Genomic DNA, 14,668 nt, shown 5'->3' with positions numbered 1-14,668 from the left:
AATAGAAGTACTGAAGGAGACAGAATCAAGTTGGGAGCCATTTACATCCAATGTGACATCGCTTGTCAGGAGTACTTTCAGTCTAGATTCCTGTACAGTAGCCAATCACTTCCTTTCAGGTTGATCATAATTAGATTAGAAGTTCACTTCATCATTTATCCTCCTTTCAGACTGATGAACTGTTATCTGGACAAGTCAAGGTCATATTAGTAAAACATTTTCAGGTACTATAATGTATTTTACCTCTATTCTATTTGTGATTTGTATCAAGAAGATTGTTTTATATTCCCCAGCCAATTTAGTAGCATTTAATAAATCCTCACAATGACTAACCTTCTGTTTCTTTCTTCTTACATTAACTCAGATGTCTTCCAGCTTGTTGCCCCACTCTCTGATGATTTTCCGTGTAGGTGTGTACCCTAATTCAATCCCTGCTAACATATATTTTGTTACCATATTCAGATCATAGGTTTATAGACTTATGTTTTCTCAGGTCTCGACTCTGTTTTTTTGTTTGTTTGTTTCTGTTGTTGCTTTGTATTTGATGGGATCCTTAATTTCTTTCACGAACTCTGGTTTTCAATCATTCTTGACTCCATTAGTAAGTTTCTAAGCCAGGTTTTAGAGTCTGGGCCAATGTTCCTCTGAGTAATGACATACAGACCATTTGCATCAGAGAAACTGTTTCAGGAGATCTGGAACTGGCCCAGGAAGCTGTATTTTTAACATGTTTAATACATATGATTTTTATGAACACTCAAGTTTGGGAGCCCCAAACACTGAAGTTTGGTTCTTCCCAGCTCTAGAGACCTACATTCTGTTCTTCAAGATACAATCTTCATTTAATATTTTAATCCAGTCTAGAGAATAAAAACACCTTTCTTTTTGATAAGACCTGAGAGAGTAAAAGTGGGAGATATTTTACATCTAATACCTCAAAACCTCAAAAGCACTCTGCAAGTCAGATACTCAAAGAAATTAAATAGTTTGGTCAAGGTTACATAGATGGTGGTTAGCATAGAACTTAAACCACAATTGGTCTGACTCTGGTGCCTGAGATGATTGCAGCATATCATACTATCCCTCTTAACTGTTTCCTTTTATTTTTTATTTATTTATTTATTTATTTATTTATTTATTTGAGAGAGAATGAGAGACAGAGAACACGAGAGGGAAGAGGGCAGAGGGAGAAGCAGACCCCCTGCTGAGCAGGGAGCCCGATGTGGGACTCGATCCTGGGACTCCAGGATCATGACCTGAGCCGAAGGCAGTCGCTTAACCAACTGAGCCACCCAGGCGCCCTTAACTGTTTCCTTTTAGACAACAATGGAGACTAGATAAGGACTGAAATTATCGTAAAGGAAAAGATAAATAGCCTGTACAATGAGGAGAAAAGGAGCCTCAGCATAGGGAAAGGGGGAAAGGAGAGCAAGCATCACCCACAGCATGCTCTTAAATGGAAGTGGAGATCTCAGTATGTGCTGGAGACAGCTGCCAAAAAGCACTAGGTAAAGTCAAGGCAATCAAGTCACTTTCAAGATCATTATAATCAGATATTGGTCTTTAAGTTAATTACTAAATGAAAAAGTAGAAGTCCTCTTAAGGAACATGGTTTGTGTGTATAACATACATAAATTAGGTGTACATATTTGGGGAAAGGGGGAAAATAAGTTATTTTATTAAAAACATTTAGGGAACTGATAATCTGAATCTTTTAACTAGTTGATTTAAATAAAATAAAATATGTAAAGAAGCAGATGAGAAGAATTCAATGCCCAATTTAAATATTTTCATTCACTTACTATTTACTTTTTCATTTGTTAATATTTATTGATTGCCTACTGATAATGTAACTGGAATCAAGGTAGATGCTGGAGCATCCTTCTAGGTTAAATTGTTCAGTAAATGTAGAGTGAATATATGAATAAATGAATAAAGAATAAATGAAGTAAATGAATAAAGGGTTTAACAAGCAATCACAAGGATTAGAGAAAATGAAGAAGGTATCACATGGAAATCTTGGAGAGCTCTCTGCAAATATATTTGGCTGAATCAGGAAAGGCCAAGCCTACAATTCTTTTTTTTTTTTTTAAAGATTTTATTTATTTATTTGAGAGAGAGAGAATGAGAGAGAGCACATGAAAGTGGGGAGGGTCAGAGGGAGAAGCAGACTCCCCGCTGAGCAGGGCGCCTGATGCGGGACTTGATCCAGGGACTCCAGGATCATGACCTGAGCCGAAGGCAGTCGCTTAACCAACTGAGCCACCCAGCGCCCCCAAGCCTACAATTCTTGACCCTTTCTGATGAGACTCCAGAGATCTGAAGTCTCACATTCAAGGTCAAATCTTCTTTTAAGTTTTTTGTGAAGCTGTAATATTCATGAGCTATTCCATGGCCACCCAGACTTTTTATTAAAGCACATGAGAGAAGATCCTGAGTCAAGGATAGCTTCTACTTACAAAATCCCTCTTATAACCAGCAAAGAACATGACAGAAAATGTTAAGGAACAATCCTCCAACTCTGTCTTGACAACAAAAGTTATCTGTACAAAGTTATTAGTTAACAGAATTCAAATAATTAAAAACATAAGGTAGTATGTTTATTTATTTATGAGCTCTAGCACATCCTATTTGACAACCTGAATATCTTAATGGATATCTTGACAAACCAATACCTTAATATGAGCAATTATAATTACAAATAACGTAAAAAAAAAAACTAGTTTTTTTCATATAGACAAAAATAAACACTTGTTTCTTTTACACTGTAATTCAATAAAAATGAGTCATCATGTTCAAAAAGGCCACAGAAATGTTCTTTTGTTAAGACAGGGGAATGACATTACCATGCACATGTAGCTGAAGGTGCTGCTGGGTTTCTCCAGCTGCATTGGTTGCCACACATGTGTATCTGCCAGCATCTTCCATCAGGGCTTTGGCAATTTGTAAAACTCGACCAGAAGACTGTATCTAATTGGGAGCAGAAAGCATGGCAGCATTTTGTACTTTACACTGGGACTTGAAAGCATTTGCTGAGATAGCCAAACTCATTTAAATTTATGCTATTTAATTATAGTTTTATGCCAATATCTTAATTATCTCTTGATAGATTAGAACCAGATCTCACTTCATCACACACAAAAAAGACTGATTTGATTGAAAAACTTTTCTTCTTCATTGGAAAACACAAAATAAAATAACCTAAGGCCTGCTGGTACAGTCATAAAGCCTTGCTGAACAAAAGACTTTAGCACTGAACGATGAGGTATGTGATGAAAATTTAAGCTACTTAAAAAAAATACAGTCACATTTATGTAACACTTCATAAATACTTTTAAGGCAACAATCTTTTTTGATTAAATGGTCATGGGGGCCAGAAAAACAATAAAAATTATAAAATATGAGTAATGGAAATGCAGATAAATTTCTTCCCGTTTTTCCTCATTTCTCTGTTAAACCTATTGCAACTAGCCTCCACCATTTTGGAACTAGTGATTCAGTGGTTATTCTTTGAAACTTATCATTCAGAGGTTATCAGTAACTTCTCTTTTTTTTTTCTTTTTTAATTTAATTTTATTATGTTAGTCACCATACATCATTAGTTTTTGATGTAGTGATCCACGATTCATTGTTTTCATATAACACCCAGTGCTCCATGCAGTATTAAGGAGGTTATCAGTAACTTCTAGTCACAATATCCAGCAGCTTACATAGTAAGCTCATATTCTCTTTTACCATCTACAGCATTTGGCATTACTGACCACCTACTCCTGAATCACTCTACTCTCTGGGTGTTGAAGATACAAAAATGTCCTCAGTTCTCAATCTCTGACTTTCTTAGGAGATTACAGAACCTGCTTCTTCCTCCTGTCCCATAAACATAAAGTTCAGCTTTCTGATAGTTTTCATGGCTTCAGCGAAGAATTCTGTGCAGACTCTGAAATTTATAGTACTGGCCTCAATTTCTCTCCTGAGCTTCACGCTTGCTGTTCCAGCTAATCTGCTGGATGGGTTAGCACATGAAATTTAACACATCCAAAACAAAGCTTATAACTGTTTCCTTGTATCTCCAGACCTACTTTTCATTGCATGTTTCCAATCTTGTTTAATGGCACTACTATTCTCCAAGGCATCTTGATTTCAGGGCCCACTCTGACTCTCCTACTAGTTATACAACTCTGTTTTTCAGATCTCTACTTTCCATTCTCACAACCACTGTGGGATTATAATAGTTTCTTAATTTATATTCCAGTGTCTCCAACCTCCCAAACTGTTAATCTATCTTATATACCGTTGCCAGAATAATTTGTCTAAAATGCAAATTTGATCCTTTTACCAGTCCCCCTTCAAAGCTCACTCAGCTCCCCACTTTGCCCAGAATGAAATCTGAACTCAGCATAGCCCTCCAGGCTTACCACATTCTGACCCCAAATGATCTGCTCTCCATACACTCCCAAGTAAACTCCCACTTGACTTATTCTTCAGCCAGAGTGTACTAAACTCACTAAGCAGCATATTCATACATTAAATTCACTTCTAGACTTCTGCACATGGCCTTTAAATGCCATAATTTTTTAAGACTCCGAACAAGGTCAGTTCTCTCTTCTATTTTTTCATACTCTTTACTCTCCCCTTAGATTACCTCATTCATGTCTATGCTTTCAAATATCATCTATGTGATGCCAGAACTCTCCTTTGAGCTCCAGGAGCATATATTCCATGGTCTACCTGATCTCCACTTTATTTCAAAGTCAACTTAACCTCCCAAAATATAAAACTTACATCCAGTTTTTTGCCCCTAAATGGGTTGTCCTCCAAAGTCTCCTGTCTTACTGGATGGCATCATAAGATATGCATCTGTGTAGGTTAGATTCCCCAAGTTTTCCTTGATATTTCCTGCTCCCTCAACTTTCATATGCAATTTATCACTGAGTCCTAATGATCGACACAATAATTCTCAAATACATCCATATATCCTCATCTTCATGGCCAGAATGTGAGTTCAAATTTCAATCTTCTCTCCCTCCTAGATGAATAAGTCCTAATTGATTTCCACACATCTACTCTTTATCTTTTTCAATTTATTTTTGGAGGTACAATTGGCATATATTATATTAGTTTCAAGTGTACAACATAATAATTCAATTTCTGTACACACTGCAAAGTGATCATCACAAGTCTAGTCTTCATACGAAGTTACAGATTTTTTTCTTGTGATGAGAACTTTTAAGATTTACTCTCCTGTTAACTTTCAAGTATGCAATACAATATTATTGAGTACAGTCACTATGTTGTATTTACATCACCATGACTTATTTACTTAATATCTGGGAGTTTGTACCTCTTGACCACCTTCACCTATTTTGCACACTTCTCAACCCCCTTCACCTCTGGCAACCACCAAACTGTTCTATGTGTATCTATGAGTTTTGTTTCTTTTATTTTTTAGATTCCAGATATAATTGAAATCACATGGTATTTATCTTTCTCTGTCTGACTTATATCAATTAGCATAATGCCCTTAAGGTCTATCCATGTTGTCACAAATGGCAAGACTTCATTCTTCTTTTTTATAATTGAATAGTATTCCATTGTGTGTGTGTGTGTGTGTGTGTATCACATCTTCTTTATCCATTCATCTACTGATGAACACTTTAGTTGTTTCCATGTCCTGACTATTATAAATAATGCTGTAGTGAGCATGTGGGTGCATATATCTTTTCGAGTTAGGGTTTTCGTATTCTTTGGATAAATACCCAGAAATGGAATTGCTGAATCATATGGTGGCTCTGATTTTTATTTTTTGAGGCATCTCCATACTGTCTTCCATAGTGGTTGCAATAGGGTACATTCCCACCAACAATGCACAAGGGTTCCCTTTTCTCACACCTCAACAATGCTTATTTCTTGTCTTTTTGATAATAGCCTTAAACAGGTGTGATGTGATACCTTATGGTTTTGATATGCATATCCCTGATAATTACTGATGTTAAACATTTTTCCATGTGCCTGTTGGACATATACATGACTTTGGAAAATGTCTAGTTATATCTTGTGCCCATTTTTTAATCAGATTGCTTGTTTTTTTGCTATTGAGTTGAGCTCTTTATATACTTTGGGTATTAACTGTTATCGGATATATGATTTACAATTTTTCCCTCATTTAATTTATATTTCAGTGCCTCCAACCATACAGAAGCTTTTTGGATTGATGTAGTCCCGCTTGTTTATTTTTGCCTTTGTTGCCTTTGATTTGGGAGTCAGATCTAAAAATTCAATGCCAGGACTATGTCAGGAAGCTTACTACCTGCGTTTTCTTCTAGGAGTTTTGTGCTTTCAGGTTCTACATTCAAGTCTTTAATCCATTTGGAGCTGATTTTTGTGTATGGTTTAAGATAGCATTCTGGTTTCATTCTTTTGCATGTGACTGTCCAATATTTCCAACATCATTTATTGAAGAGAACATCCTTTCCTCATTGTATATTCTTGACTTCTTTGTCATAAATTAACCAACCATATATGTGTAGGTTTATTTCTTGGCTCTCTGTTCTGTTCCATTGATCCATGTGTTGGTTTTTATGCCAATACCAAACTGTTTTTGATGACTACAGCTTTGTAGTATAGTTTGAAAACAGCATGATGTCTCCAGATTTGTTTTTCTTTCTCAAGATCACTTTGGCTACTTGGGGTCTTTTGTGGTTCCATACAAATTTTAGGATTGTTTGTTCCATTTCTGTGAAAAATGCCATTGGAATTTTGATAGGAATTGCATTGAACCTACAGATTGCTTTGGGTAGTAGGAACATTATAACAAGATTAATTCTTCCAATCCATGGGCATGGGATACCTTTCCATTTATTTGTGTCTTCAATTTCTTTCATCACTGTCTTATATCTTCTAGTGCACAGGACTTTCACTTCCTTTCACCTCCTTGGTTAAATTTCTTTTTATTCTTTTTTATGCAATTTTAAATGGGACTGTTTTCTTAATTTCTCTCTCTGATAGTTTGTTAGTGTATAGAAATGAAACCAATTTTTGTATATCGATTTTGTACCCTGCAATTTTGCTGACTTCATTTATTGGTTCTAACACTTTTTTGGTGAAGTCTATAGGATTTTTTAATATATATTTTTCAATTTGGATGCCTTTTATTTCTTTTTCTTGCCTAGTTGCTCTTGATAGGACTTCCAATACTATGTTCAATAAAAGTGGTGAGAGTGGGAACACTTGTCTTGCACTTGATCTTAGAGAAAAAACTTTCAGCTTTTCACCACTGAATATGATGTTAGCTGTGGGTTTGTCATATATGACCTTAATTATGTTGAGGTATGTTTCCTCTATATCCACTTTGTTGAGGGTTTTTACCATAAGTGGATGTTGACTTTTGTCAAATGCTTTTTCCATTGAGACGATCATATAATTTTTATCTTTCATTTCATTAATGTGGTGTATTATGTTGGTTGATTTGTGAATGTTGAAACATGCTTACATCCCTGGAGTAAATTCCACTTAATCATGGTGGATGACCATTTTAATGTTGATAGCAACTTAAGTTTGGATGCATTCTAAAATTCTACATTTTTACTCCCCCACAATGTTTTATGTTTTTGATGTCACATTTTACATTCTTTTATTTTGTGTTTCCCTTAACTGTTTATTGTGGTTATAGTTAATTTTACTACTTTTGATTTTTATCTTCATACTGGCTTTATAAGTAATTAACCCACTACCTTTACTATATATTTACCTTTACTAGTGACATTTTTACTTTCATATATTTTCTTGTTACTAGTTAGTGCCTTTTTTTTTTTTTTTTTTTTCAGTTTAAAGAAGTCCCTTTAACATTTCTTGTAGGGCCAGTTTAGTGATGAATTCTTCTACCTTTTGTTTGTCTAAAAATCTCTTTATTCTCCTTTAATTCTGAATAATAACCTTGCTGGGTAGTGTATTCTTGGTTGGAAGTTTTATTTTCCTTTCAGCACTTCAAATATATCATGCCACTTCTTCTGGCTTTCAAGATTTCTGCTGAAAAATCAGCTGACAGTCTTATGGGAGCGGGCTTCCCTTGCACCTAACAAATGGCTTTTCTCTTGCTGCTTTTAAGATTTTCTTCTTATCTTTAACTTTTTATATTTTAATTATAATGTCTCTTCCTGTGGATCTCTTTGGGTTCATCTTATTTAGAATTCTCAAATGCTTCCTGGACCTGGATGTCTGTTTCCTTCCCCAGTTTAGGGAGGTTTCCACCCATTATTTCTTGAAATGTGTTTTCTGCCCCTTTCTCTCTCTCTTCCCCTTCTGGAATCCATATAATATGAAAGCTATTCCACTTCATGTTGCCCCATAGGTCCCTTAAGCTATCTTCATTTTTTAAAAATTCTTTTTTCTTTTTGCTGTTCTGTTTGGGTGAATTCCACTGCTGTCTTCCAGGTTACTGATCTGTCTTTCTGCTTCATCTAATCAGCTGTTGAACACCATAGTGTATTTTTCAGTTTAATTATTGTATTCTTCAGCTCTGTGACTTCTGTTTGGTACCTTCTTATATTTTCTATCTTTTGTTGGAGTTCTCACTGTGTTCATCCATTCTTTTCCTGAGTTTAGTGAGCATCTTTATGACCATTACTTTGAACTCTTTATCAGGTAGATTACTTATTTCCATTTCATGAAGGCCGTTTTCTGAGGTTTTGTTCTGTTCTTCCATTTGAAACATACTCCTCTATTTCCTCATTTTGCTTGAGTTTCTGTTTGTTTCTAAGTATTAGGCAAAATAGCTATCTTCCCAGTCTTACAGGAGTGGCCTTGTGTAGATTAACCTCATCGTTCAACCCTGCCCTAGCTCTTGGTTATCTCTCAGACCTTGTGACTGCCTCAGTAGCCTGATTTATTCTTGATAGATCCCAGTTATTAAGGGTATTCCAAGACCTATCAGTGTTCCAAAGAGAGGGATCTCAGTCAGCACCTGGTTTCAGGCTGACTAGAAGCCAGATCCTTAGGCAGCAGTTTTAAAGTACACAACGATATACAGTCCCACAGGACTGCAGTTGTAAACCCTGGTGGCCTTCAACCAGGGGATCTGGAGGTGTCCCCTGGGTGACAGCTGCAAAAATCAGGGCTTCAGGTGTGTGTATATGCTCCTTGCTGGGAGGCACCAGGAGCTACAGCAAGGCCAAGGGAGAACACAAAGGTGGTGTCTCCCTGCCTATGTTCCCTGAGAGTGCCTTCATAGCCCCTACGTGTGTGGCAAACCTGAAGCCTGTCCCTCATGTTGAAGCTCCAGGACCAGTGGGTGGGCCTTTTTCACCAGCAGACCAGGAGTGTATTCCAGTTCACTGTGTGCAATGCCTTGGGTGTGGTAGCCTGCCAAGAATGGCTTTTCTGATTATTGTTATAGTCCCATAGGGCCCTGGAACACAAGCCCCTCTGACCACTGGGTCCAGGCATTCAAGGGGTATCCTTTGTGTGGACTGGGCTTGCCCTTCAGCCTTAATGGGGCAGTGGGAGAACTTGGGGTGGGGCATGCCTGCAGCTTTAGCAAGGCAGGTGAAGAGTGCTCGGGGACAGAGCACCCCCCACCCCACCTCCACTTCAGCAAGGCAGTGGGAGATTGCTGTGTCTGCACACACCTGCTTTTACTAGCAAGCTGGAGGGAGAGTGCAAAACTGGTGCCTGATAGCAGCTCTGTCCCTGGAGAAAGTCCCTACAGGTCCTTGTCCTTCCGGCAGATGCTTTAAAATTAGCAAATGAATCTCCTTCACATATAGTTTAGTTTAGGCACTTTTCAAATTTTTGCACTAGGCCCCAGGGCAAGTAAGTCTGAATGTGAGTCATTTAAAAGAAGTATCTCAAATCCCTACAGTACTTTGGGCCTCTTGGATGTAAGCTTCATTGGTTTTCAAAGCCAGACATTTTATGGCTTGTCTCTTCAGTACAGGTCCCAAGGGTTGGAATGCCCAATGTAGGGCACAAATCCCATACTCCTCAGGGAGAAGCTGCAGACTTGTGAGATCCCTCCCTATTGTGAGTTGGTATGCTATGGTTTTGGCAAGATTGTGTCTCTGCCTCTCCTACCCATCTTGATGTTGCCCTTTTATCCTTTGTTGTAGAGGAGCTGTTCAGCTAGTTTTCAAATCTTTTTCAGAGGGGATTGTTCTGTATGTGGCAGTAGATTTGGTGTGTCTGTGGGGGGAGGTGAGTTCAGGATCTTCCTATACTACTGTTTTGGACCACCTCTGCCCACATATCTATTTTAAACTCCTTCAATTCATTATCTTATAGGGGCCAGTAATTATTTAAAATGAAAATCTGATTATGTCACTACTCTCTTAAAACTCTTCAAAGATCTCCCTTTGATTGAAAGTAAAAATGAAATCACTAATATTACTTAAATGCCTTCTACTCCCTGGTCTCCTCTAATACCACCTCATCTTGCTTTGTGTTCTTCAGTCTACTGGCTTGCTATCAGGTCCTCAGGAGGTGTCATGCGCCTTTACTTTAAGTTGTTGGCACACACATCTTCTCTGAAATACTCTACTCTGTTCTCTTCCATTAATTCACTCATTTAACTCCTATGTATTCTTCATATCTCTGCTCAAAGGCTTTCTCTATGAATTACCTAATGCCTAAAACCTTTCCACATTATCTGTTCTTATACTTCTCCATATTTTCTCTTAAAGTTACTCATTACAGTTTACAATTAAACTTTTATATGATTATGTGATAAATGCCTATCTCCCTGAAGTATGTTTTAAGGCTTCATAATGAACCTCTCACTAGCATAAATGTATAAGATTAGTTCCATTGGATTTGGAATAGGAATAATAAATGAGCAGATACCGATCATTTGTACTGGGAAAAGAACTCAATACATCCTTCATTACTGAAAACTTAATACAAGCAAAGTTCAAGCCCACATCAGTCAACTAACTTGATCCTAGTAAAAAAATCTATTGATTCAGATTTTTAAATGAATCATTTAGATTATCTAAGTTTGAAATCAATCAATCTATCTATCCAGAAATATGTAATGAGGTACATTTATATGGCAGGGATTATACTCAGATTGAAGGATATAGAAGTGAATTTATTCAAGACTGGGTCTCTGCCATCTAGAAGCTTATAACTAGTTAAAATATTTTTTTCAAGACTTATTGCACTTAGGTTTATGTAGATATGATTTTACCTTAATCTTAGTCTATGGTATATTGGGGATACTGTGAGTCAGTAATGATGAACACAGTTCATTCATCCATGAGACACCAGTTTTTCAATAGTTAAAACAGGCATAAACTGAAATAATAAAAATACCAACCAATATGTTAAAATTATCATTGTTAAGGTTATTAGTCTTTAATTCTATTCTTCAAATCAAAATATTAAGATAAATTCCAAAAACTCTAAGGAAAACACATATTATTTTGATAAATTTTCTGTAAAATCTGTCCAACAGGAAAATCTACAATTAGGAAAGAAGAACACGATAGCTCTGGGAAGATCAATGTAGATTTCACATTTGGGGCTCAGCAATATTTATACTTACTTTAAGGTTTCCTCGGGCAGTATTTACAGGTTGGCCATCTTTTAACCATGTAATAGATGGATTTGGAATGCCATTGGCAATGCACTGCAAGGTGATAGGCTTGTGCTTCACTATGGCTCTCTCAGAAAGGCCTGAGGATTTGATTGTTGGAGGAACTAGATTTAAGAAAGGAAGGAAGGAAGGAAAGCAGGAAGGGATGGAAAGACAGAGTAAGGGAGGGAGGGAACACAAACCATAATCAGTGGGGTCAAGTACTTAAAAATCTGGATGTAAGAACCTGAAACTTTAAAATTTAGAAAAGGGAAAATTCTTATTTTAAGAAACAATGAAATAATTTTATCCCATGCATTTAATTTATAGTTTTCAGCAATTTTAGATGACTTATTTCTTAAGTATGGATCTCTAGTTCTCCAAAGAATAAAATGTGTTTATAGCAACTACAATCCACATGCATGTTTGGCTTACACCTGCTGGTATGTTTTCCCAATCTATTATGATCCTCCCTTTCTCCAGAACAATCTCGTTAAATCAGGGTGGGTTTCCTCTACCTGTATTTATACTGCATGACTCTGACCCCAGCAAGGCTGACTGAATACAGAATGGGAACTTGATTTAAGCTGGGCCTGCCAGATTCCCTCCCTCAGGAGTTGGAATTGAGACTGAGAAACAGGGTTAGCTACATTTCATCACAGGATTGAAAAAGCAGGGGGAAAAAAGTCTGCATGGACAGATGGAAAAATGTTGATGTTCATAGAAACCTCCACTAGAGCTTCTAAATGGCTCCCCAGATTCTCCCTGCAGTCCCTCACTTCCCAAGGTTGGCAGGCAAGTGAGACAAATAATACCCTGGCCAAGGGTTGTCTCTGTCATTACACTAAAGGTTCTGATTCTTCTGTGCTAGTTCTGTGAATACCTCTATCTACCCTGGATCCTGCATAACATCCTTAGCCTCCATTTCTGGAAATGACTTTATTCACACTCCCTCCTGTTCTGGTTAAACCCTGAAGAGCTGACACAACGTTTTTACTTGGAATTTGCTGCCTGCCTATTCTATCTTATTTGGTCTTATTCCTCAGGCCCTGGCATTCTATGTAGAATACACTTCCTAACATCTGAAGTGTTTATTTTAATTTACATAGGCCTCTTGGTTAAGTCTCTGTGTTAGTAAAGTGCCTTAAGATTAATCTGCCATTTTTTAACTCAAATTCACATCCTTTATATTACTTTCCACAACTCAAGATTTATCCAGATTACTGAGCTACCATCTGAATTAAATAATGACACAATGCATAAATTAATTTTAAATATAATGCTCATGTCCCTTCTTCAGCATACCATGAACAGTAACTTCAAATTCCTTCTCGTGGTCACCAGCAATGTTTGTTGCCACACAGCGATAAAGGCCTGTATCTGACACTTGAGCTTGGGCAATAACCAATTTGCGTCCATTTAGTAAAATCTTGAATCCATCCCTTTCATCAGTTAGCTGGCCATCCTTTAGCCACCTATAGAAACAAGGCAAAAAGAAGTCTGGAGATGTATTTTTAAATAACTTAGTTCCTAAAAGATATGTGCGTGTGTATATATATCTTAGAGGAACTAGATTTATCTATATATTAAATGTTTCTACACATACATACATATGTAAATTCTCAATTGCATATTTGCCTAATTCCCTATTTGCCCATTCTGTAAAATGAACTATAATGGGGAAAAGGAAAAAGTAAACCTGGCCCAACACAGAAGTTGGCACAGTGTTGGAACCCCAGTAGCTATGCGGTTTCTTCATTCTTCTCTTTACGTTGAGGAAACAAAGAGGCAAGTGCCCCTAAATAGCATTCACTTCAAATGTTTAAATAACATTAACCAGCAAAGTGAATACATTCCTAAAATATCTGAAAAATAAAACCCTGATACAGCATTATATTTTTTCATTTCTTATGAGTTATCATTTTCCATTTTACTTTGTAATCATATGTGAACATATTTTATTCTCTTAGTTGACTGACTGTTCCTTTGCATATCCTGCACCTTGGAAATGAAGGTTAAGTATTCACGAAATGCTTTGTGAATGAAGGAATGAGAAAAAAGAATTGGTAAACATATATGCACGGTAACTATTTCCCTAATATGTCCAGTACATTTCTTTTTATTTAGTCATTCATTAAACATTTCAGTGCCTCAAGAAGATCTGACAGATACTGCTTAGTAGTCTGTCTCTATGAACTGAAAATGTCATTTCTAGGAGCATAAATGGAATTCCTCTAATTGAACAGATTTGAGGTCCGTGTGATTATTAAGCAAAAGTTGCCTTGTATATAGAGTATGTCTTTTAAAAGAGGAACATAAATAATATAATTTTATATGGCCACATTTTAATGACACAAATTTTTTCAAGATAGCCTTAAAACACTCAAATAAAGAAGTGGGAGGTATTTAGAAGACATACCAAAACCCTTACATGATAGTTGGCGTGGGAGAGCCTGTCACTTGGCAATCTAGCTCCAGTAAGTTATTAACCATCACAATGAAGTAAGATGTTTCATCTCCTCCTTCTATAGCTGGTGGCACTAGAAAACAACAGAGATGTAACATACAAAGAAATGTACACCAGAAAAAATACACCACCATTTTAAGGAATACTAAGTTGCAGTTCAGAAGGCTGACAAGTATCATAGAAATTTGATACATGAAGGGGATTTGAAATGTAAAATATATTTTATCATACACACTTGCTAGGATCAATGAATGTATTTTTGACATGCTGTGGATTTTTCTCAATTAATCGAGCACTCTGGTGCTGCTGATGCCATCTGAATGTAAAGTTGGTTCATATTTTATGTTGCTTATTTTCATAATAATAAGAGAAGGGAACCTCAAAAATTGGACCTCTGCTCAAAAAGCCTTCAATTTATAGAGAAATAGAGACCAAAAACATTGCAAGATGACTTTCCAAGGCCCAGAGACTGTTTCCTGCATTAGACATAGCATAGTGCTCATGACAGAGGACCATGATATCACTCACTGCAATCCGATATTGTCATAGATGTAAAATGCATCAATGCACTTACAAATACAAAGCGTACCTATCAAGATCAGTGCAAGATTTATGTGGGTTCTTAGATCTTGGGA

The 14,668-nt window shown here is 36.7% G+C and overlaps 1 protein-coding gene across 2 annotated transcripts in view; it reads right to left on the bottom strand.

Moving 5' to 3' along the window:
* HMCN1 (hemicentin 1) overlaps positions 1-14,668 on the bottom strand; it is a 482,205-nt gene that overhangs the window by 178,821 nt on the left and 288,716 nt on the right. For both annotated transcript variants that reach the window (XM_064594231.1, XM_064594232.1), the window contains exons 33-36: positions 13,998-14,106; positions 12,872-13,041; positions 11,537-11,691; positions 2,847-2,970 (exon numbers count right to left, since the gene is read on the bottom strand). In XM_064594231.1, the coding sequence (XP_064450301.1) occupies positions 2,847-2,970; positions 11,537-11,691; positions 12,872-13,041; positions 13,998-14,106 (558 nt within the window). The remainder of the gene's footprint in view (positions 1-2,846; positions 2,971-11,536; positions 11,692-12,871; positions 13,042-13,997; positions 14,107-14,668) is intronic.

This window comes from Mirounga angustirostris, unplaced genomic scaffold, assembly GCF_029215605.1.
Source record: "Mirounga angustirostris isolate CCGP_5_RB_7025 unplaced genomic scaffold, mMirAng1.0.hap1 SCAF_6, whole genome shotgun sequence".
NCBI lineage: Eukaryota > Metazoa > Chordata > Mammalia > Carnivora > Phocidae > Mirounga > Mirounga angustirostris.
Note: the sequence above shows the minus strand (reverse complement) of the source record. Positions and strands in the feature narration are given on the sequence as shown.